General features: G+C 43.7%; 1 protein-coding gene across 1 annotated transcript in view; it reads right to left on the bottom strand.

The window, feature by feature from the left end:
• The window catches only part of FBXW8 (F-box and WD repeat domain containing 8), a 67,593-nt gene that overhangs the window by 16,561 nt on the left and 25,903 nt on the right, over positions 1–25,129 (bottom strand). Inside the window, exons 5-7 of the mRNA XM_074554362.1 lie at positions 20,015–20,172; positions 11,745–11,941; positions 10,689–10,898 (exon numbers count right to left, since the gene is read on the bottom strand). Of these exons, the coding sequence (XP_074410463.1) occupies positions 10,689–10,898; positions 11,745–11,941; positions 20,015–20,172 (565 nt within the window). The remainder of the gene's footprint in view (positions 1–10,688; positions 10,899–11,744; positions 11,942–20,014; positions 20,173–25,129) is intronic.

Genomic DNA, 25,129 nt, shown 5'->3' with positions numbered 1-25,129 from the left:
AAAAGTGTCACCTATTAACATTGGCCAAATGAAAAGTCCAAGTTGTTGGCCAAGAGCCAGGCAATCTCCCTGAATGCTTAATAATTCAACAAGCCAGGAATAGCCAGAGCACCTCCAGCATTCTGTTTAGTTAAAGACCACAGAGATTAGCAAACACATTATCCATCTCCGAGGCCATCCCTTCCCTCTTACAAGTCCCTTAACGACCTTTACCATCCCTGCCTCTCTCTCTCTCTCTTTTAATAAGGCTGAGCAAATGGGACTTCATTTCAGCCCACTGCCACAGACTGGGGGTATTAATAATTCATGCTCATAGTCTCCCCTTTGTTAAGGCAGTGCATTAGACTAATTCCCCTCTTTGCTGGGTGACTTGGGCACAGCTCAGCCTGTGGCTGCTCCTCTGGGAGGGACACACCAGGAACCCAGCCCAGGCACGGGAAAAAAGGCAAAGTTACTGTTCTGCACAGAACTGCAGAGCGCTGGGGCAGGGAGCTCTCTTTAAATGCTGTCCAAGAACTCATGAAAGATGCCTGAAATGAATTCCCAAAAAATTAAAGGCTCTGGAGCCAGAAGAGCTGAGCTGTGAGCTTTGTTACATCTCGCTGCTAAGTGAGGTCAAGCGTGGTCGATGCACTCTGCTTGAGACACTTCCAAGAAAAACCAAGGAACTGTAGGAAATGCTGCTGATGGAACTCTTCCATGCATGGCCAAAACCCCAGCAGGTGTTTTGGGATGCTGTGCTGTTGGAGATGTCTTTTTTGGACAGAACATTAAAACAACAAATCCCTGAGCACTTGTTATCAAAGAGCCTGTGGTACTTTCAACAAGAGCTGGGGTGTCCATCCCACTGTCCTGGATGGCAGCCAGCACACGCCTGCTCTGGGAAGAGCTGCTTTTCCTTTCTCTTTCCCTTTTCCTCTCCCTTCCCAGCCCATTCCTGCTTCCCTTTCCCTTTCCCTTCTCAGCCCATTCCTGCCTCCCTTTCCCTTTTCCTTTTCCTCTCCCTTCCCAGCCCATTCCTGCCTCCCTTTCCCTTTTCCTTTTCCTCTCCCTTCCCAGCCCATTCCTGCCTCCCTTTCCCTTTTCCTTTTCCTCTCCCTTCCCAGCCCATTCCTGCTTCCCTTTCCCTTTCCCTTTCCCTTTCCCTTTCCCTTTCCCTCTCCCTTCCCAGCCCATTCCTGCTTCCCTTTCCCTTTCCCTTTCCCTTTCCCTTTCCCTTCTCCTTTCCCTTTCCCACCTCCTGCCCCCAGGAACAGCGTGGGGCAGCTGCAGGCAGAGCTGTGTCTCAGAATTGGGTGAATCCCTCTGTGTGTTGGTTCTTCTTATTCTTATTCTCTGAATTTGGTTCTTATTTAGATGCAGTATTGGAGGGAGGATCATAAATATCAGCAAAAAGCACATTGTAAAACCACACTCAAACCCTACATCCTTCTCCTCGCTGTACAACACACAGGATCCATTACAGAAGCACTTTTTCAGAAAGAACCATCCAGGATTGAGGTTTCTGTCATTTCAAGTAAAATAAAACCACCCTGAGTTGCTCAGAGTGGCAGAGGATCAAGCAGCAAGCCTGAGGACAGAATTTACATTTATTTTCAGATTATATTTCTCCCCTCTGCTTCTGTCCAGCCCTCTGCCAATTGGAAAAAACATTGCCTGAATACACAAAAATATTGCCAATGAAAAAGGGGCTGTGAAATTCCAAGTCCACCACAAACAAAAAAGGGATCTGGTTTCTGCTCAGGTCAAACCCATCCAATCCAGAGGGTACCTACAAAAGCAGGAACATGCATTGTGGGGGAACTCATCAAATTAAACACAACATATGGTACACACTGCTGCAAGTTTGGGTTTTATATCTAAAGTGATGTGGAAAACAAGAATATTTTTAAAGTTTACAAGCCCCAGGGGCACAGTTTCCCTGTGCAAATGTATTGGATTGCCTACTGTAAATATGGCACATAACACTGCAACAACAACAAAAACAATCTGACTGTTAACAAATGCAAGGTCAGCACGCTGATACTTGTGCACACAGATAAGTGTTCTGGCTCCATAAATTTCAAGATGAGCTAAGATTTAAAAGGAGCAGCTGAAGGAGACAGACAGACAATCAGAGAAGAAGAAAAAGAGTAAATCAAACACAAAACAGCCAGTTAAAAAAAATAAATAAATAAAAAAGCAGTTAATATCCATGAATAATGGATGTTTGATTTAAAAGCAGTTTACTCCAATATGATGTAATTTTTGACAATCAGCCAGAGCGACTATTTTTCAAGTTCTTGCCAGATAGAAGTCATTGTGGGGAGCTGGGAACACAAGTGCTTCTCTGAGCATGTGGAAAATTGACTTTCATGCCATCCTAAAGGTGACTTTTGCTGGCAGACGCATGCGCCGGGCGATGCCTGAAAACCCAAAAGCAGCAGCAGCACAGCTCCCAGCAAACCCAGCAGGAAAAGCAGCTCCCTGCTCCTCCCCATCCCACACCTGCTGCACAAGTCACACACAGAGCTGAAGACAAGTGCAGTTTGCTTTTCCCTTTGAAGTTTCCCCGTGCCTGGAGTTGCAGAGCGAGGCTGCAGGCTGGTGGCAAGCAGGGGCGCCAAGCTCTGCGCTGGGCGCTGCCAACGCACCTGCAGCCCTGGGCACTGCCAGCCCCCGGGGCTCTGCCAGCCTGGCATGTGGGCAGATGTCTGCTAGGACTGCAATGGGGTCACCAGGCTCCTTTGACTCGTGCCTGGTGGAGCTAAGAGCTCCAGGGCCCGTGGGGAGGATGTTGTGTTTGCCCACCGAAACACCCACACACTCAAAAACCCCTCTAGCCCAGGGACAGGTGCTCCCTAACCTTCCGAGGCAATGTGAACCTTAAAAACTGAATTAAATCCCTTGGTTTCATCACCTGGAATATTCATGGCACATCCTAGCAGCTGTATTTTCCAAACCTGAGACACCCACCTCACCTACTGTGCCAATTTTGAGGCACTCACACTATAGCACACACAGGGGGGAAAAAGCAGGATGTCCTTAATGTCAGCCAATAGAAAGGGATTGATTTATTTATTATTTAGTATTTTATTTATTTCAACTTAATAATAATAATAGTAATAGTAATAATAGTAATAATAGTAATAATAGTAATAATAGTAATAATAATAATAATAATAATAATAATAATAATAATAATAATAATAATAATAAAAAATATTGTTATTATTACTACTATTATTATTCCTGGTCACTTAGAGTGTTTGATCAAGAAATCATGCAAAATTTAGACAAGGAAAAGTTCTGGACTCTCTGCTGGTCTCTTTTCCTTGCAATAGTTCAGTTTTCAGAAAGTTCAGTCTCTCTGACATAGTACCAAAGAGCTTATAAATAAAAAGGTATTTAAAACACCTTTCAACACCTCCAAAGATCTGCTAACACCCTGCAGCCCTGCAGCTCCTCAAAGAGAGACATTTGGGCAAGTTCCATCTGTTCAAACACCAGCAAGCCCCTGCCCTTCTACTGGTATGAAAACAAGAGTTCATAAAGATGAATTTAGTGAAAATTGGGCTCTTTACAAGGGTCACAGAGGCCAACAGAAATAAAAAACCACATTTTTTAAACAAGAAAAGCTAAGATTAAAAAAATTGAAGTCTTTGGAACTCTTTGAGAACTGGAGACATTCAACACCAGGAAAGACAATGCAGCTTCTGAGTTAGGAGGATTTTAGTTAAAATAAGGTGTAAGTAAGGTGTAAAAGCTCACATAAAGCAGTCATGAACTAAATATATAATCTAAAAATGACTGTAGGGTATGAAACTCAATTTCAAGGAGTATTTAGTGTTGTCCAGAGCAGCTGTGGCTGTGTCCAGGACCTGGCTGGAGCAGCCTGGCACAGTGGGAGATGTCCCTGCCATGGCAGGGGTGGCACTGGATGGGCTTTAAGGCCCCTTCCAACCCAAACCACTCAAGGATTCTATCATTTCAAATTTGTTTTCACTCACGATCACAGGTTAATTCCACTGGACACACTCACATTCCCAAGCAGCTGAAGAATTCCATGGAAACACGAAATCCAGGAGCAAACCCAGGCAGTGTTTCACTGGCTGCTGAGAGGAGCCAGGTGAGGTTGAACACCTTTCCTCAAGCCAATCAGCAGCTCCAGAGAGCAGCAAAAGCAGCAGCATGAACAAGCAGCACCCCAGAGAGCTGATCTCAGCACATCCAGCTTCTGCCTCAGAGCTGGAAGCTGTAAAATCATCCCTTCCCTCCTCTCCTCCCCATCCACCAGCTCTGCAATCAGGTTCATGTTTGTGCACAAAGCAACCAAAACCACACCTGAGCTGTGCCTGAAAATATCCATAACAAAAATCCTCACCTGAACCGTGCCTGAAAATATCCATAACAAAACTCCTCACCTGAATTGTGCCTGAAAATATCCATAACAAAAATCGTCACCTCAATTGTGCCTGACAATATCTGTAATAAAAATCCTCACCTAAACTGTGCCTGACAATATCTGTAATAAAAATCCTCACCTGAATTGTGCCTGACAATATCTGTAATAAAAATCCTCACCTGAATTGTGAGGTGAATTTTGTCAGGCACTGAATTGTGCCTGACAATATTTGTAATAAAAATCCTCACCTGAACCGTGCCTGACAATATCTGTAATAAAAATCCTCAGCTGAACTGTGTCTGACAATATCCATAACAAAAATCCTCACCTGAACTGTGCCTTACAATATCTGCAACAAAAATCCTCACCTAAACTGGGCCTGACAATATCTGTAATAAAAATCCTCACCTCAATTGTGCCTGACAATATCTGCAACAAAAATCCTCACCTGAACTGTGCCTGACAATATCTGCAACAAAAATCCTCACCTAAACTGGGCCTGACAATATCTGTAATAAAAATCCTCACCTGAATTGTGAGGTGAATTTTGTCAGGCATTGAACTTTGCCTGACAATATTTGTAACAAAAATCATCACCTAAACTGTGCCTGACAATATTTGTAATAAAAATCCTCACCTAAACTGTGCCTGACAATATTTGTAACAAAAATCCTCACCTAAATTGTGCCTGACAATATCTGTAATAAAAATCCTCAGCTGAACTGTGCCTGACAATATTTGTAATAAAAATCCTCAGCTGAACTGTGTCTGACAATATCCATAACAAAAATCCTCACCTAAACTGTGCCTGACAATATCTGCAACAAAAATCCTCACCTAAACTGTGCCCGACAATATCTGCAACAAAAATCCTCACCTGAACTGTTTCTGACAATATCTGTAATAAAAATCCTCACCTGAACTGTGCCTGACAATATCTGTAACAAAAATCTTCACCTGAATTGTGCCTGACAATATCTGTAATAAAAATCCTTACCTGAACTGTGCCTGACAATATTTGTAATGAAAAGCCTCACCTGAGCTGTGCCTGACAATATCTGTAATAAAAATCCTCACCTGAACTGTGCCTGACAATATTTGTAATAAAAATCCTCACCTGAACTCTGCCTGACAATATCTGTAACAAAAATCATCACCTGAACTGTGCCTGACAATATCTGTAATAAAAATCATCACCTGAGCTGTGCCTGAAAATATCCATAACAAAAATCCTCACCTGAGCTGTGCCTGACAATATCTGTAAAAAAAATCCTCACCTGAGCTGTGCCTGACAATATTTGTAATAAAAATCCTCAGCTGAACTGTGCCTGACAATATTTGTAATAAAAATCCTCACCTGAGCTGTGCCTGACAATATCTGCCACAAAAATCCTCACCTGAACTGTGCCTGACAATATTTGTAATAAAAATCCTCACCTGAGCTGTGCCTGACAATATTTGTAATAAAAATCCTCAGCTGAATTGTGCCTGACAATATCTGTAATAAAAATCCTCACCTGAATTGTGAGGTGAATTTTGTCAGGCACTGAATTGTGCCTGACAATATTTGTAATAAAAATCCTCACCTGAACTGTGCCTGACAATATTTGTAATAAAAATCCTCACCTGAGCTGTGCCTGACAATATCTGCAACAAAAATCCTCACCTGAACTCTGCCTGACAATATTTGTAATAAAAATCCTCATGCATGCTGTATGAAGTTTCTTTGGTAGAAAACCCCCCAAATCCTCCTTTGTTCATTGTCTCATATCCCCATGAACTGCTGAAAATGTTAAAAATTTTGAACAGAATTTGAAATACAGGAGAAAGTTGTGGTTTAGGATATTTCCCCTCATCTCAGGAGTACAAACACCTCTAAATGTCACAGAAATAATGCACAAAGCTCACCTGAGCAGTAGTAGGAGACCAGACTTACCTGGCAGCAGGTTCAGGGAAGGTTTAAAGGCACCAGATATGAGAAAAGCTCCAGACTGCATCAGAAACTAGATGAACTCAAGCCTAACATTTATCCTGCTGCTTCCTTTTGAGGTTCAGATCCTGACATGAAGAGGACCAAAGCCAAGCTGTGGATTTAATCTCCCCCATGGTGTTTAAACCCAAAAACCCAGCACTGGGGTGCTGCAGCAGCTCTGTGACAGGGGGCTCCCAGCTGCCTGACACAGGGGATGTGTCACTGGCCTGACACCATCCCTCAAGCAATGTCCCCTGGATGCCCTGGCAATAAGGATTTCCCCCATGGGTCATTATCTGGGCTATTTAATTAGCCCTAGACAAGCCTACATGGGAACACAGATCTCAGAACTTGGACTTGAAGGGATTTCATGTTGAGTTAACAGAGCTGAAACAACAAAATCTTTCATTGCCTAACTTCAGAAAAGAGTTCCAGGAGCACTAGAGCAGAAGGATTTTCAAGAAACAGCAGCATATTTGGGTTGTCTGGTGCTACTAAAGTGCAAGCTGAACTTCTCAGGGATGAAGCATTTCTGTTTTCCCCTCCCTCCTGCACGGGTGTCTCTCATCTGACAGCAGCCAAGTCTAGGCCACGGATTTGATGTTTTCCTCCTCTCCAACATAAAAGTTCCCAGTAAATTTATGCCTCAGATCTCAGCTCTGCTGTCAAACGTGGCTAAAATTAGAAAATGATTTTATAAAAAGAGAGAGGGAGGAAAAAGATGGTTTCCCTAAGTGTTTTGATCAGGAAGCAGGTTACTAGGCAGTGCTTGCCAGAAGGAAAACAACAACCAGGAGGAAAACAAAGAAAACCCCGAAGTGGGGAGGAACACAGGCAGCAGCCAGGGGGGCTGGAATGCTCCAGGATGGCATTTCCAGGCTGGGGAGCTGTCCCAACGCCAGGCTGTCCCCGTGGGCTCAGTGTAATCAGGCACTGCAGAGTCCCTTCACGTCTGCGCGGGGCCGCTCGTTAGCGCAGGAGCCAGCAGTAATTAATTTCCGGCGTGATGTCAGCTGGAGCAGCAGTGCCAAGGCAGTGTCCTTGTCACACCCCCCGGGCTGCCTGCGCCCATCTCCCTGATTAGGATGCACCAGGTTTAATGCAATCTGCCAGCAAGAGCCAGGGAGCTCAGGAGTAAATGAGGAAAAATATCCTGTGGTGGTGTTCAGGGGTCTCAGGATGAGGGAAGAGAAAGTTGACTCTATGTTTCAAAAGGCTGATTTATTATTTTATTATATATATTCTATTAAAGCTATACTAAAAGAATAGAAGGATTTCATCAGAAGGCTTGCAAAGAAGGAAAAAGAATGATAACAAAAGCTTGTGTCTGACCAAGAGTCTGAGACAGCTGTGATTGGCCATTAATTAGAAACAACCAATCACAGATGCACCTGTTGCATTCCACAGCAGCAGATAATCAATGTTTACATTTTGTTCCTGAGGCCTCTCAGCTTCTCAGGAGAAAAAATCCTAAGGAAAGGATTTTTCTTTAAATGTCTGTGACAATGTCTGGCTTTGCTGAGCAGCACTCGGGGCTGGGGAGGTTCTTTGTTGGGACCCAGGACTTTCCTCTGGCTGCCCTGGGTGATTCCAGACCCTGGCAGGGGCTCAGAGACCTTGGCACAGAGTCACAAACACCTCTGCCTTTGATTTTAGTCCATGGAAACAATTACCAACTTTGTGTGAGGATTTACAAGCCACAAGAGTTTGAGTAGAATGATAGTGAATTTGTCACAGAGTGAAAAAGTAGAATTTTGGGGATTTAGAATGGGGGTTCAAGAGGCAAGATGGAGGAATCTGGGTGTGTCCTGTCCTTCTTCTCCTTCTTCTTGTCCTCCATCTTCTGCTGTGATGGTGGCACTTCTGGATTGGTTCAGAGTAGAGACAGACTGACTAACATAGGTGATAGGGACTGGAAAATTATTGTAAATAATGTACACATAGTTTTTAGTATAAAAAGCTAACACCACCCCAAGGGCAGGCAGTGTGCCACAACCCAACCTGCTGGACAAAGAAAGAATGTAACAGACAAGAGAAAATAACCTTGAAAAGCAGAACTGAGGAATCTCAAGTTCTTTGGTCATGGGGCTGGCAAAAAAGAGACTTTCTAACACCTCAGGGTCACCTCAACCACAGAAACCTGAGAGTCTCTCTGTTCTTTATGAGGCACAAAAGTGATCACTGGGGTAATGCCCCCAAATGAGGCAATTTCACCTCCTGCCCTCCCACCTCTGGAGGGAAAAGAGCTGGGTTAGGACAGCAGAGGAATTAATAAATACAGCACAGCTCGCAGCATCTCAGCCCTCCAGGTATTTATGGGGGTTTTAAGGGGAATGAGATGCAGCTGAACACATTTATCCCTTACAGAGGAAGCCCTAAATAAAGCTTTCCCATTCCAGTCCCTTGCCAAGGGAAACCCTGCATTTTTACACTCCAGACCACAGAGGTCTGCAGTGGGTGCTCCACTCCTGCTCCTTCCCTCACTGCTGACAGCCTCAGTGTAACACAAAAATGGAATGAAACAGGCACTGGAAAAGGGAGGCAAGGTGCAGGAAAGGGACAGGAACTCTTCCCAAGGCATCTGGAAACACCAAAATCCCCTCACAGTTTGGCCAAATACTCAAGAGCACAGCACAAAAAGCATCTCCCTCCTAACTGTGCTCATTTGCCTGGTACTGCTCAGGATGCCTCATCAGAGAGGCTGAGGGATGCTTTGGGATTTTGGGCTGTTTCCCGGGGTTTTTAGGTGGGATTTTTGAGATGAGTTTCCCCTGATGCCATTGATGCAGCACAGACTGAGCTGGCCTTGCTGAGGAGCAGAGGGTGCACAGTGAACCCAGCTGGCTGAATGTCAGATCATGCTTTTGTCTGACCTAGAGATGGATGGGGCAACTGAGAGGTGTTTTAAAAACTTCTATTTTTAGTCTCTTGTGAAGGGTGAGACAATACAGATATTATCATTTACACTACCACAATTAGAAGCTAATTATTTCTTAATTACAATATAGCATAAGTGGTTTTTGACTTATTAATTTTTACCACACTAATGCTGTAAATCTTAAAACCAATAATCTAAAATTACTCTTCATAAATCTTACTACAATATATTTTTCATAATTCTATTTCCCTAAAGTATCTAATCTTATTTATAAAGCCATCCTTTGGAACTTGTTTCTAGTTCTATTTCTCAACACCATTCCATAGTATTTCTAAGTCAGTATTTCCTATTTCAAAGTTTACATACAGATACATACTATGTAAACCTTCTGTCAAACTTTAAAAAATCACTACAAATTCATTTCCCACAGATGAACAATAATCCCTTACTTCAGCCCACAGAAGAACACAAAGCAGCATCAGATTTTTGCATTGAATTTTCACTCTACTCTCAAAAGCTGGAGAGCAGAGAAAGAAGTCCTCAGCATGAACTCTTTTCTCCTTAATTACAAAGGTGTAAAAATCCCAGAAAATAATGGCAGTACCTGGTTGGGCTCTGAAATTACTCTTCAGAAGTCTTACTACAATGTATTTTTCATAATTCTATTTCCTGAAAGTATCTAATCTTATTCATGAATCCATCCTTTGAAACTTGCTTGTAGTTCTGGTTCTCTCTCAACAATATCTATCTTATTCCACAGTATTTCTAAGTCAGTATTTCCTATCTCAAAGTTTACATACAGTTACATACTATGTAAATCTTGTGTCAAACTTTACAAATTCACTTCCCACAGATGAACAAAAATCCCTCACTTCAACCCACAGAAGAACACAAAGCAGCATCAGATTATTGATGGCATTTTCTTCTCTCTACTCTCAAAAGCTGGAGAGCAGGGAAAGAAGTCCTCAGCATGAATTCCTTTTTCCTTAATTACAAAGGTGTAAAAATCTCAGAAAATAATGGCAGTACCTGGTTGGACTCTAAAATTACTCTTCAGAAGTCTTACTACAATATATTTTTCATAATTCTATTTCCTGAAAGTATCTAATCTTATTCATAAATCCATCCTTTGAAATTTGTTTCTAGTTCTATTTCTCTCTCAACAATATCTATCTTATTCCATAGTATTCCTAAGTCAGTATTTCCTATCTCAAAGTTTACATATAGATACATACTATGTAAATCTTGTGTCAAACTTTACAAATTCACTTCCCACAGATGAACAATAATCCCTCACTTCAACCCACAGAAGAAGACAAAGCAGCATCAGATTATTGACTGAATTTTCTCTCTACTCTCAAAAGCTGGAGAGCAGGGAAAGAAGTCCTCAGCACGAACTCTTTTCTCCTTAATTACAAAGGTGTAAAAATCTTCTCAGAAAATAATGGCAGTACCTGGTTGGGCTCATTCAACAGCCAGCCAAAGGTTTTGATGCCAAAGGCAGCCTCGTGAGCAGCCACATCAAGGCAGGTGACGGGCTGGCCATAGACTGAGTGCAGAATCCTGCCAGGAGCTTCAGCCTTCAGCAGATACACAATGTCCTCTGCAGCTGCCACTGCCACCGGGCTCCCCGTCACATCTGGAACCAGATTAAGGAAGTTGACCTAAAAAGAGCAGACTTTTTATTTTATTTTTTTATTTTAATTTATTCAAATACAGTCAAAACTTCTTTTGCATGTGCTGAACTGAACAAACTACTCATGAATCATCTCAGTTATGGATTAATTCCACACAAAGACCAAGCATCAAGCTTATTTCTGAAGTGTAAGACTGACTGAGCTTTGGAGGGGGGATTAATCAGGAGTGGTTTAAATCACTTCACACCCTTTAACTGCACAGCTTCCTCCTACAGGAGAGAGGCTGCAAGACTCAATTATTCCTACACACTTCCTTCCCCTTTCAAACAAATGCTGATACTCTGAGACAAAACAAAACTTCAGAAAAACGAGTTTTAATTACAACTCTCAAAACTTCAGTGACAGAAGGTGCAACCTAAAGAAGCTGCATGAGTAGTTACAGCTTCACAAGTGACACTATTAGGCTGCCTGCAATATCCTGCCTCAGAATTAATCAGATAGTGTGGATCTGGAATGAGACCTGAAGTTTCAGCTCCAATTCTATGCGAGAAAACTGATTTACAAAATGAGCCAGCTTAGTTTACTGTTGACAAAAAAAAAAAAAAAAAAAAAATTAAAAGAAAACTAAAATACCCAGCCAACCTCCTGCACCATATGGACTTGTGCTCATTTTCACTCCTAGCTCAAGCCAGCAGTTCACCCTTGCTCTTCAGGGATGGAAGACTCACCCTGAACCTGCTCCAAAGCCTCGAGCTGGTACCACCCCAATCGAGCTCAGGCTGTAAGGCTTCTCTAAGAACCATCCCAACCCTACCAACAACCATCAGTGCATCAGGAGCTCCTGTAAGGAAGCAGAGCAGCCTGGAGACTCACCAGTTTCTGGATTTCAAAGGTCCCTGGGGTTTGCCAGAATCCTCTGTCGTCGGGGCTCTCCAGCCTCACCTGGAAGCCGGAGGCCGTGGCCACGGCGGCGCCGCCCGGGGCCAGCGCCAGCGCCTGCAGGTGCTGGTTGTGCTGGAAGTGATGGATGGGCTCCTGGCCCAGCAGCAGGCTCCAAACACTGACAGTGCCTGCACAGGGAAAAGGGGTTAGCTCAGCTCTGACACAACCTTCAGCGAGCCTTTGAACAGCTGCAAGTGGAGCTGGTGGAACTGCTGTGGTGTGTTGTTAAGTTCGTTAGTTTGCTCCCCCCATTTTCTGTATTACTTCCTGCTGCTACCCTGCCAGTTAGGTTGCTATGGAAATGAAACTGCTCCTCCCTTGGTTTCTCTTATAAAGTGAAAGTTGTTTCCTCCTTGGGCTCAGTCAATCACTCCTTTTCTCCTCCCAGGTTTCGAGAATTTTCTTTTCTCTGGGAGTTATGGTTGGCTGTAGCCCCGGAGCCCCTCCTATGATTTATAACAGTTGGTTACTTTGGTATATCAGTTATGTTTCGTACCTCCAAATATGTATTTCTATTGGATAGCCGGGTTTCCCTGCCTTCTTCCCCCCTTTTCCCTTAAAACCCTCTCCTGCCCCCTGTTTGGGGCCATTTGCTGGGTGTTTCCCCTCCTTGTTGGTTCTTCTGTAATAAACCGACAGTTTACCCCCAGCGAGTGGTCGCCTCCTAATTCGTCTCTCACCGCGCTGCTCCGAGCTATCCCCCAGCTCAGCCCGAGGCCAAGACGCCGAGGGGGGCTGGCTTCAGCTGTGCAGGGGCCCTGGCCTTCGCCCCTCACCAGACAGCCGGATCCAGGGCCGTGGACGCCCCCGCGCATGGAACAAAAAACACGCAGGGAAGAGATGGGGGCAGGACGGCTGAAATTCAGGGTGCTGAGGTTCCTCTGGCCATGGGTCACAGGAGAATTTATGTGCTCTGGCCTGAAGCTGAAGGAGGGGATGTATAGATGGGATATTGGGAAGGGATTCCTCCCTGGGAGGGTGCCCAGAGCAGCTGGGGCTGCCCCTGGATCTCTGGAAGTGTCCAAGGCATGGCTGGACAGGGCTTGGAGCCACCTGGGATAGTGGGAGGTGTCCCTGCCCATGGCAGAGGTGAAATGGGATGTGCTCTAAGGTCCCTTCCAACCAAACCCATCTGTGATTCTGTGATTCCAGGCTCTATTGCTCTGTACCATTTCCTCATTTCTGACTGTCCAATAACATGAGCAGCTACCTTGAGGAAGACACTGACTTCTCTCAATTTCCATGTTTGGAGATCAGATGTAAACAGACACCTGAAATTTTGTTCTATTATAGAGAGGCCCTCAATTACCCAAAACCAGTGAGGAAGAGCCCACACTCCAATTTTAAGTCACTTTGCTGCATGGTCACAGAATCACAGAATGTCCTGAGTGGGAAGGGACCCACAGGATCATCCAGTCCCACTCCTGTCCCTGCCCAGACCCCCAACAACCCCACCCTGTCCATCCCTGGCAGTGCTGCCTATTTTTTAGAACTGTGGAATATCCTGGGCAGGAAGGGACCCACAGGGATCATCCTGCCCTGAACCCCACCCTGTCCATCCCTGGCAGTGCTGCCCAAAGGCTCCTGGAGCTCTGGCAGCCTCGGGGCCGTGCCCATTCCCTGGGCAGTGCCAGCACCCTCTGGGGGCAGAGCCTTGCCTTGATCTCCACCCGAACCTCCCAGCACAGCTCCATTCCCTGGTCACCACAGAAAAAAGCTAAAGAATACAAATCCTAAAGAATAAAGGAGTATAAGTGAAAAGAAAACATATTTATAATTGCATTTTAGCCAGCCTGGCTCCCCAGTTCTCTGTTTAAAAGCATCATAATCTGAGTAAGAGCAACCTGAGGCAATCAGGAGGGAACCAGAAGGGAATTGGAGCCTTCTGGGCCACCTTTGCACTGAATTGAGAAGCAATCTTCCAGCGTGACAGGCAGGGCTGGAGAAGGCTCCCTTGCAGAGGAGCACGTTAATGATGAAATGATTAATGGCAGCTCTTCCTTCAGAAGGAGACATAAAAGCCCTGACAGACAGCTGTGGATGGGCACCACTGCCAGTTTGCAAACACTCCTCCCCAGTCCCCGAGGAGGTGAAGCAAGAGTGTGGTAATGAAACTGCACATAGTGAAATGGTAGCTAAATGAGTTTAAATTGATTTATGGTAGCTTTTGTAAAGATTATTTGGTATCTGGAAAGTGCTACCCATGTGAAATAATGCAGATAATCCTTAAGATCCCTGTCTAATGGCACTCCCACTGAATATTTATATTCCTCACCATGGGAATGAGAACCATAATGGGGACCATTTTTGTTTTATTAGGGATGAATATTTAAATTAATCTGCTATTTGCCTAAACAATTAGCCGCCTCTGTTTGTTTACACAAAGCCAAAACTGCAATTAGGCTTCCATCAGAAAGATCAGTCCCGACTAAAACTGTCCCGACGGAGCCGTAAGGGCTCCGAGCAGAACTTCCCAAAATGACTTCTTAGCATAATGGTAATTATGTTAATTGCTTGAAAGGTAAATAACTGCTGAACTGGGTCTGCAAAACAGGCTGGTTGCACACAGCTTCAAACCAGTTAACAAATCCAAGTGGGCAGCACAGGCTGCACCCCCAGAGCAAAGGGATGGGGAGGTCTCACCTCCAGGACATTATTCAGGAATTATTCCTCCAGGAAAAACCCCATCAGTGATAAAGTGATATCAGACACAGGGAGTCAGAACTGGACTTTTGTGTCAGACCATGGGTTTGGCTGCCAGGCTCCTCCAAGCAGAAGGATTTTCAATTTTTGTTCAGCAGAAAATGTATCTCAATTAAATATCAGATTCATGAAGAGGAAAAACAAGGCTGATTTGCTTTCATTGAAGCCTTTTGTTTACACATCTCTGTGATGAACATTCCACTGGGTTTAACAGTGTCTAAATGGACAAAAGTTCTGGGAAAAATAATAAAATATTCTGACCACAGGAGCAAACTGAGAAACCCAGAGCTCAGGGTTCTGCTCTCCAATTTTGGGCAACAAGCCACAAATTATTAATATTACTATTATTACTACTACTACTACTGTTTATTATTACTATTATTACTGTTATTATTGTTATTGCATCTCAAACATGTCAAAATCTGTCCAAAAGAAAATATTATAATCAGGCAAACACAGAGTGTACAAACACAGATATGTGCATTGTATTGCCCATATAATGATACATGATATGGGCAAAACATTTCTGGTAATCTAAACAAAAAGTGACTTGTAAGGTCACAAATTCACATGTGATGAAGAAGCAGAAAGTAAAGAGTAACTTGGAGAGTTCAAAGAATATCCTGAATTGGAAGGGAGTCACAAAGATCAGGACAGAAGGAAAACAGAAAAAGCAAACACTCCACTGGATTTATAAATAGGTAAAGCTGCTATGAGGGCTAAAAGTGCTGCTCAGAATATTCTGCATTTCACTGCAGAAACAACAAAAGGTATTTATGGGTGTGCAAGTCCTTGCAGCAGTCAATCACGTTCGGGTAAGAGCAAAAAATCCCACACCATTCCAGTTCAGGTTATTAGTGTGGCACTAAAAAAAATCAGGCAAAGATTTAGCAGTGCAGATGAGATCACTGCTCTCCACAGTCTGTCTTCCTGCCTCCAGCACTGCCCAGCACCTCATTTCCACAGCAATTCCTCTGCTGAGGTGAAGTTAAGGTTGCAGCCATATGTTATCTTTTTTATTTTTTATAATACTGAAATCTTACCAAGTGTCAGAAGATCACGAAATGAAAATTATAAGCAGCGGTTTCACAGCACGCTGAAATCTGCACCATAATTGTGATTATTCCAACTGAACTCCAACAGTAACTCCCCAAAATTATTTAAAATTATGAGCAAGCTGGAAAGTCATCACGGCTCATGAAAAGAAGTGCAAGAAGCTGCTGCTGCTGCTGTAATGCTGACAATCACTGCACCAGCCTCATTTATCACTTTGCCCCAGATTTAACAAAAAATTCAACTCCCAACCCATATATTCCTGAATTGTGGCCTGCTGAAAGGTCCATGTATTGCCATTGACTCCAGCCTGGAAAGCACTTGGAGAGAACACTGAGCAGGAGGTGCTGTGCCTCAGAGGGCAGTGCTGGTCCTGACTGAGCCCCACGTTTTGGGAGCATCACCAGCCCTGCACAGCTCGTGCTGTGTCAGGGCTGGGAGGCTGCAGCTCCTCTCTATCCACCAGCAGTGCTGGCAGCACAGAAGACACCCTGCAAAAGCAGCTGTTACATCTGTGTTCACACAGGTTTTTCTCTCTGCTATTACAGGCAATGCATTTGTTACAAAATTAAACAAACCCAAGTATCTTTTTTTTCCTTTAAAATCCCCTAATCCTCCGACAGGGCAAGGCAGCACAACCACAGAGCAAACAGAGTTAAATCTCATTTGTAAATATTATGCTGGCTGTGTCTGGCAGTGTCACAGGGCCTGTCTGAGCCCCTCCTGAGCTGGGCACAGCTGGCACTGCCCACCTGAGCTGCCTGTTTGGGGAACTTGGATGTGGGTGTGAAGATCCCAGCTCAGATCCTAAAGACCCTTTGCATCAGCTCTTCCACATTAAAACCAGCATTTGCTGTCAGCTGGTGGCTGCTGCCAGCTTTGAGAGAGGTGTAAAGCAATCTACATGTGCATTATGTGGAAAAAAAATAATTTAAAACTCCAGAATTTTGTCTGTGCTGGAGCAGGGAATCCAAATGTGCTCATGGTTTACACGTTCATTCCCTTCAGCTTCTAAACACAAGGGAAGGCCAGAAGGTGCTGAATTCACATCATCTCCATGGTGCTTGTCCTGTTTCAGAGCTGTGGTCTTGCCACCTTGATTTAAATAAAGTAAAACTCAATTTCACCTTTTGAAAACCCTTGGAATTGATGATCCTTGTGGGTCCCTTCCAACTCAGGCTATTCTGTGATTCTCTGGCTCCATACAGGTGCGGTTTCTTGCTCCAAAGTGGGAATATGAATTCATTTCCTTATAATTTTCAGCTATATCATATCTCTATGAAGTACAAGCCATATAAGAAAAGCATGGGTGAAAATGAGCACCAGCCTGGAGGATCAAAACTTGTTGCTGTGAATTTTTGAGTTTTTCCCAAAAACATTTCTAGTTGTGTTTTGGTAAACACTAATTTAACCTTAGTAAATACTAGAAGTTCATTAACCAACATTTCACATTTAATTTTCACTTCCAGCAGGTCCTGAGGGTACAAACAGTGAGATCAGACCTCAGTGACAAGAGCCTTTCCCTCACACTACATTACCACTCCAGTTCCCACCAAACGTTCCCAGATTTTAATCCCCACCACCCTTTTTCCAAGGATTTCCACACAACACCATCCCTGGACAGTCCCTCAGAGAAGGAACAGACCCTGTGGGGAATGGGATGACCAGGATGGGAAATCACACTGCACTCACCCAAACCAAGAGATCTGCACCCAATGGGAATAAACATCCCAGCCCCTCTCCTGCAGTTTCTTTCTGACATTTTTTCCTTCACTCCAGCCAGCCTGGAATGTTGCTGCTCTCTTGGAGCACATCCTGGCCCTCAGGGACACCAAACCCATCACTCTGCAAAGAGGGTACAGAAGGGACAACACCCCAGGCAGCTTTAAGGGCACCAGAAAGGACAGAGCACAGAAATCCAAAAAGCAGCCAAAATTCCCCTCCTGGAGGCTGCAGCAGGCAGGAGCACCTCTGACCCTGCAGCAAGCACCCTCCTGTGCTTCCCCTGCAGCTTGGGAAGCCAGCAGCTCCTCAGATGGGCCTGAGGGGGTACAAGCAGGGCAGCAGGGCCGTGCTCCCCACCGTGCCTGCAGCAGGGTGGCCGTGGCATTTAAAGGACAGCAGGAAAAAGTTCTATTCTCCTGTTGCTGCACGTTGTTTGCCAGTCAAACCATGCAGCTCCAGAGCACAGGGGGGAGAGGGATGGCTGAAGCAGACTGCTGTTTCCCAAAAGCTGTGGCTCCCAGCCAAAGGCAGGCAAGCATGGAGCAGATGGAGTCCTGGCAAGGCCTCTCCTGTCCCTGCATTAGCAGCATCTGCTCATTACCCAGAACCCTCGCCTGCTTTATCTAATGCTCCAGGAAAAGCATTTTGATTTGATTCATTTCAGTTCAGTAACGTGCAACACAATTAGTGGTAAAATCAAACTGGAGCACTGCCAGTGCTGACAATAGGAAACAAGGCAGAAGAAATATGAGGCCAGTGGGTTGGAATTCAAAAATCACAACTGTGGCTCGAGTTGCCAAGTCGCGTTGCCCCAGGTGTACATCCAGTGCCCCCACTGAGCGCTGGCACGGGCACAGGGAACTTCATTTGCTCCTCATCCATTCCTCCCTCCTCTCCCCATCCCTGCAGCCCGAGGCTGGCACCATCAGCAATCACAACCCCGTTTCCTCCAGGGCCACCATGGAGTGACAACCCACTTTGGCCAGGGCATCCCAGGAGGACATCCCTGTGTCCTTGGTGTGCCTGGGGAAGGAGCTGAGGGCAGAGCAGGGCAGGCAGTGCCTGCCAGCCCTTCCCTGGGATGGGAAGCGGGGCCAGCACCGCGGGAGCAGCCAGGGATGGCGTCGGGGCCAGCCAGGGATTCGCCAGGGAAGTCTAGACTGCCTGACAGCACCACCTCCAACGCGAGCAGATGGCTCCTCTGGGTTAGTCAAACTTACAGACAAAGAGGAAAGGGAGCTGCAAAAGTACAACAAAGAACAATCAAACACATTATCTTCAAAGCCGTCCGCTCCCTCCCCAAAATTTAAAATAACTCACTCCAGCAAACTGTAAATATGTGCTTTCGGCTTGCAGTTAGTAAACACTGCTAAAATGGGTCTTTTTATTTCCCTATTCCCATAGAAACTAATCTATTCTGACCAAGGCTTCTCAAATCAGAGTAACTGCCATATCACAGAGCCTATTAAAATCTCTACCCAAAAGAATAAAAGACGCCGAGCTTTATGCAAACTAGTTCAGTCACAGCACTGACAGCAAGGGATATGACAGGCAAAAAACCCAGACAAATTATTAGATTAGTCAGTGGGAAACTAGAAAACAAACAAAAGACTCTCTGCTAGTCGTCGTTTGGAACACTGGAAAAAAAGCCAGCACTTAAACCCGTGTTATAATTTATATAATAATATTAATAACACCAGATTTGCTGTTGTCAGAAAATGTTGCCTATTAACAATTTTTACCCACAGAAAAACATCCTGGCATGATCCAAGCTAGAAAACCAGCTAAGGATGCTGAGAATCTTAAAACACATAAAGCATTTAATTTACTTCTAAAATAAAAGTGGAGATTAGGGATTTTGTTTGGATTATCCACCTTCTGTTTTGTTTTCATCTGTAGAAAACAAGGATCAAAGTGTGTGTACAAAGCTCTCTAAACTTACAAATATTCTTTATTTGTACCCAAGAGACATTTTAAGTATCAAATTTTATATTTTAAAGATGATGGGAGTGGAGTTCTGCCCAAGCACCTCAGTTTAGGATCCCAGTCGGTCGGTACTGTCCAAACCTGACTTTTTTAATTGCTGTTCCCACATCCAGAAGATGTTGGTCTCTGGCTCTTGTTGTCCATTACAGAAACCCTCTAAGGATATTTAAAACAATGCACACAACCAGGATTTTATGAGGGTTTCACTAAATATTAGGTGAAAGCTTTCATTTCTTTAAATCCAAGTATATAACAACAACCCAACTGCAAACCAACACTTCAGTGCATCCACACACCACGCCAAGAGCGAGAGGGATAGGGATTAATCAGCCATCCAAGTTTACCACCATCCCCATAACAAAGCTCCACAGCACCCCAAGGGAGTTTTGGCCAGAGGAGAAGGCTGGTGGAAGAATATTTAATATTTTTATAGCAAAACAAGTTATTTGCTTAAGATAGCTTGGCTGGACTACAGCCTGGCACTCAAGCTTTGTGCAGCAGCTCCAGTAGGAATTAAAGCTCAGCTTTAATGGGTGCTATGTTCCAATGCCTCCTAATGCATTTAGGGTTATTGGCCAACTTTCTCACATAAAAGCAAGTGTGTGCGTGTGTGTGGATACACAGGATTACAGACACACAAAAAGCTGAGCACAGCTGCTTCATTTCTGTGAAGCCTTTTTTTTTTTTTTTTTTGTGCTGTTGTTTTAATAGGGAGGAGAGTTGTGCTTGCTCACCGTCCTCGTGGGCAGCCACGGCCAGGGAGCTGTTGATCCTCACAAAGCAGACGTGTGGCAAAGCTCCAGCCCCTCCAGGGCCTGCCACTGCTGCCAGCACAGGGGCTCTGTAGTCCCAGGTGCGGGTGTCCCACAGCTTCACCTCCCCCGAGCTGTACCTGCAAAACAAGGGAGCCATCACCCACCTGAGAAATTAATAACAGAGAATTTTTATAACTTGATGGAAGGCTTGCGTAGAGAGATAAGAATTGTTTTCTCTTCTTCTCTCTGTGCTTCTCCAGGAAAAAATCTTAGGAGAGAAAATGATGTCTCTCTCTGCTCAGAGAATGTGAATGCCACAGCATAGTATGGATCTGTACGCAAACTGTGCAGATAATCATAATTATACAGAATCTTAAGGATTGTGTTGTATAAATTTATCTGAGCATTTAGAGTCCATCTACAAACAAACAGGGAATATCCTAGGAGAGAAAATTATGTCTCTCTCACATTCTCTGTGCTCAGAGAATGTGAATGTCACAACATAGTATGGATCTGTACGCAAACTGTGCAGACAACCATAATTATACAGAATCTGAAGGATTGTGTTGTATAAATTTATCTGAGCATTTAGAGTCCATCCACAAACAGGGAATATCCTGGGAGAGAAAATGATGTCTCTCTCACATTCTCTATGTTCAGAGAACGTGAATGCCACAGCATAGTATGGATCTGTATGCAAACTGCACATAACCATAGTTATAAAGAATCTGAAGGATTGTGTTGTATAAATTTATCTGACCATTTAGAGTCCATCCACAAACAGGGAATATCCTAGGAGAGAAAATTATGTTTCTCTGACATTCTCTATGTTCAGAGAATGTGAATGCCACAGCATAGTATGGATCTGTATACAAACTGTGCAGATAATCATAAAGAACCTGAAGGACTGTGTTGTATAAATTTATCTGACCATTCCAAGTCCATCCAGAAACTAGCAGGAAAAATCCTGGCAGAGAAAATGATGTCTCTCTCTGTTCAGAGAATGTGAATGCCACAGCATAGCATAGATCTGTATGCAAACTGAGCAGATAATCATAATTATACAGAATCTTAAGGATTGTGTTGTATAAATTTATCTGACCATTTAGAGTCCATCCAGAAACAAACAGGAAAAATCTTAGGAGAGAAAATGAAGTCTCTCTCTGTTCAGAGAATGTGAATGCCACAGCATAGTATGGATCTGTATGCAAACTGAGCAGACAACCATAATTATACAGAATCTGAAGGATTGTGTTGTATAAATTTATCTGAGCATTTAGAGTCCATCCACAAACAGGGAATATCCTAGGAGAGAAAATGATGTCTCTGTTCAGAGAATGTGAATGCCACAGCATAGTATAGATCTGTATGCAAACTGTGCAGATAATCATAATTATACAGAATCTTAAGGATTGTGTTGTATAAATTTATCTGACCATGACTCTAAAGAGTCCATCTACAAACAAACAGGGAATATCCTAGGAGAGAAAATGATGTCTCTCTCACATTCTCTATGTTCAAAGAATGTGAATGCCACAGCATAGTATGGATCTGTATGCAAACTGCATATAATCAGTTATAAAGAATCTGAAGGATTGTGTTGTATAAATTTATCTGACATTTAGAGTTCATCCATAAACAACTTCAAAAACTAAATCATTTGACAAATCAAATTAAAACAGAGGATAGATCGTAGTTAGATGACTTGTTTAAAACATAGTTTTACACCTTAACTAAAAAACTTTACAAAATAATTTGTTGTTATAGTGACAATGTTAGTGATAGTGCCTTGTACACCTCACTGTGCACAGCAAACAATAAACAAAGTTATCAAAGAAGTTTTTTTCTGTTCAAGAGAGAGGGGGAAATGTGGGAAATGAATTTGTAGAGAATTCTCAAAGCCTGACAGAAGGCCCACACAGTGTGCATCTGTATGCAAACCTTGAGATAAGAAATGCTGACATGGAATGGGACAGACATTGCTGGGAGAGAAATGGAGCTAGAAACAAGTTTTAAAGGATGGGCTCACAAACAAGACTGGATACTGTGGAGAAACAGAACTATGAAAGATGCATTGTGGTGGGACCCACGAGGGGCAGTTTTAGATGATTGGCTTTAAGGCATTTACAGCATGGTGTGGCAAAAAGCTGATAGGCCAAGAAACTCTTACAGTGTATTGTAATTAGGAAATAATTAGCTACTGATTGTGATGGTGTGAATTATAACATCTGTATTGCCTCACCCTTCTCAAGATACTGAAAATGGAATAGAAGTTTTTCAAAGACCTCTCAGTTATCCCATCTCTGGGTCAGAAAATCCATAATCCAACACCAACAACCCCACAGCACCTCTCTCAGTTATCCCATCTCTGGGTCAGAAAATCCATAATCCAACACCAACAACCCCACAGCACCTGCAAGGAGGTGGCTGCAGCAGAAGGAACAAGGGTGGCTTCAAACAGCTCCCACACTGATCCTCCCCAGCCCCCTGTGCACAAAACCATCAGCATTGCCCATTTTAGCCCCATTTATTGAATGTGGCACCAAATTCTACCAGGGCAGGCAGGTAAATTGGAGCTACAAGGAATGGTGTGGCCAGCAGGAGCAGGGCAGTGATCCTGGGCCTGTGCTCAGCACTGGTCAGGCTGCACCCTGAGTGCTGTGTCCAGCCCTGGGCCCTCGGTTTGGGAAGGACATTTAGGGCTGGGGGGTGTCCAGAGAAGGGAAACAAGGCTGGTGAGAGGCTTGGAGCACAAATCCTGTGAGCTCCTGAGGGAGCTGGGGTTGGTTAGCATGGAAAAAGAAGGGTCAGGGGTGACTTCATCACTCTCTACAGCCCCCTGAGAGGAAGCTGTAGCCAAGGAGGGTTGGTCTCTTCTCCCAGGCAGAGAAGAGGACATAAGTTGAGCCAGGGGAAGTTTAGGTTGAACATCAGAAAAGAATTCTTCGCTGAAAGAGAGACTGGGCACTGGAACTGTGTGCCAGGGAGGTGGTGTATCATTGTCACAGCTTTTAATGAAGGGATGGGACCACAGCTGGGCTAAGAAGGATTTATTGCTCAGATAAACATCAGTCTCAGAGGCTGTGAGATTTAGAGGAGCAAGCAATCAGCCACAGCTCAAAATGGCCACAAGTTCCTTGTTACAAGACAATATAGAACTTTCTAACTCAGTGAATAGATGCCACAAGATTTATTTTGCTTTTCTAACCTATCACCTTTACTTACTTTTGCTGCATAGAGGGTACTTCTGTCCCACAGGTTTCTGTCTCACAGACACACTGATGCTTCTATTATAAGCTGAGAGTTTAGAAGTTATTCCATACAACCCCACCCCTACATTATAAACCCTTCACCACCTTATCAATGCAGCTTCTCACTTACTTAAGGCACATTCTTACAACTATAGAAACATAACTTTATGGTTCTTCTGCTTAATGCCTGTGTGTTGTATTTTTACATCAATCCAACCTTTTTCTAAGGCTGCAGATCAGACCCTTCAGTGTCTGTGGAAGTTTCTGTTTCTCTGGTTCCCACAGTGGTGGAGTCACTGTCCTGGATGTGGCACTCAGTGCCACGCTTCAGCTGATGAGGAGCTGCTGGGTCACAGGTGGGATTTGATGTTCTCAAAGCTCTCTTTCAACCCAGTTCACTCTGTGATTCTATGACACACAACTGAGCCACCACAATCAGTACCCACTTTACAAAAGGAGAGCCAGGCTCAAGAGGGAAAAAGGAAATCAGGAACAAGCCTAAATTACATCATGACAAAACTTTAAACTGGTTCTTTTCAGTCTTTCAAGATTTCTGGCTTTGTTAAACCAGAGCATTTATCTATTACTACATCAGCACCCACCCAACCTGCTGCTCTTTATAGGAAGAAATTCCTTTTTATAGAAGAAATTTCTTGATGTCTCATCAACAGATCAATTTACACACATCTCTGAAGACTAATTAATTAATTAATTAATTGATTCAACTAAGTGTTGTCTTTAGAATTAAGGTTCCTTTTTTGCAGGAGGCTCATTAAAATATCACAAAAACAATAATTTAGCATCAGCTTGTCAATGAGGAAATAAAGAAACAGAACTAAACTTTTCAGATAATAATGAATACATCTGAATGAAAGAAGGCTGTTATACAGCAAAGAATGGATAAACTGCACTGGGCCATCTATGACCACACAAAAGACTATTAAAGGAAAAAAAAACACAGAAAAAGCAGAGAAGCTTCTACAACTGGTCAAAGACCACAGATCTATAATTATTTAAGGCCAGTTTTGACAAAACTGTGATAATTAACATTGTTAGATGTCTTCCTCTGGCATAGCTGACACTTGGATTCTTTTAGAAAATCAAAGGTGCTTCCTGCTCTGTCACCTGTGATATTACATCCTGACTTTTGGGGGAAAAGGATCATGGAAAAGTGATTCTTACCAGCCTCAGAGGTCTGGTGGTTGGGAATCTGGCTGTGCTTATGAGGGAAAAAAAAAAAGTGAATTACAAGATAAAGAAGGAAATGAAGGTTTATGGGACACAGGAGTTGCACTCAGGTTTCCCATTCTCTGGGCAGTGCCATGCCCAGGGCTCCTGCAGCTGGGAGCAGATCCCTCCCTGTGGAGAGCCTGGCTCAAGCATGGCTTAAAGAAAGAGGCCATGAAGGGATTCAGCTGAGGGAAAAAGCAGCCTTTCCCAGGCTTGATTCTGTAAATAATTAAGGTTCTCAGCTACCTTTTATATAAACAACAAGATTCTCAGACCGTTCTGTCCTTGGCTGCTCTGGGAACAGACAGCCAGTCTGGGAACAGATATAAAGGTTTTGAGAACTTTTCACATTATGGTGAGAACACTGATCTTGGTTTCAGTAAACTAACTTCAGGTATTGTAAACAAAAGGAGGAGCTGAAGTTTTCTCTACAGCCTATCAGGAGCTCAGATTTTGCAATATGCATGAAGTGAATGAACACTGTTATAAAAAGTGCCTGACTGATGAATAAAGTAGAGTAGATGCTGATCAATAAAGGTGGATCTCTCCCTCTGACTTCAATCCCTCCCCACCTCCTGGTGGAAAGACTCCAATTTAGAGAAGGAATTAAAGT

This window comes from Zonotrichia albicollis, chromosome 18, assembly GCF_047830755.1.
Source record: "Zonotrichia albicollis isolate bZonAlb1 chromosome 18, bZonAlb1.hap1, whole genome shotgun sequence".
Taxonomy (NCBI): Eukaryota; Metazoa; Chordata; class Aves; order Passeriformes; family Passerellidae; genus Zonotrichia; species Zonotrichia albicollis.
Note: the sequence above shows the minus strand (reverse complement) of the source record. Positions and strands in the feature narration are given on the sequence as shown.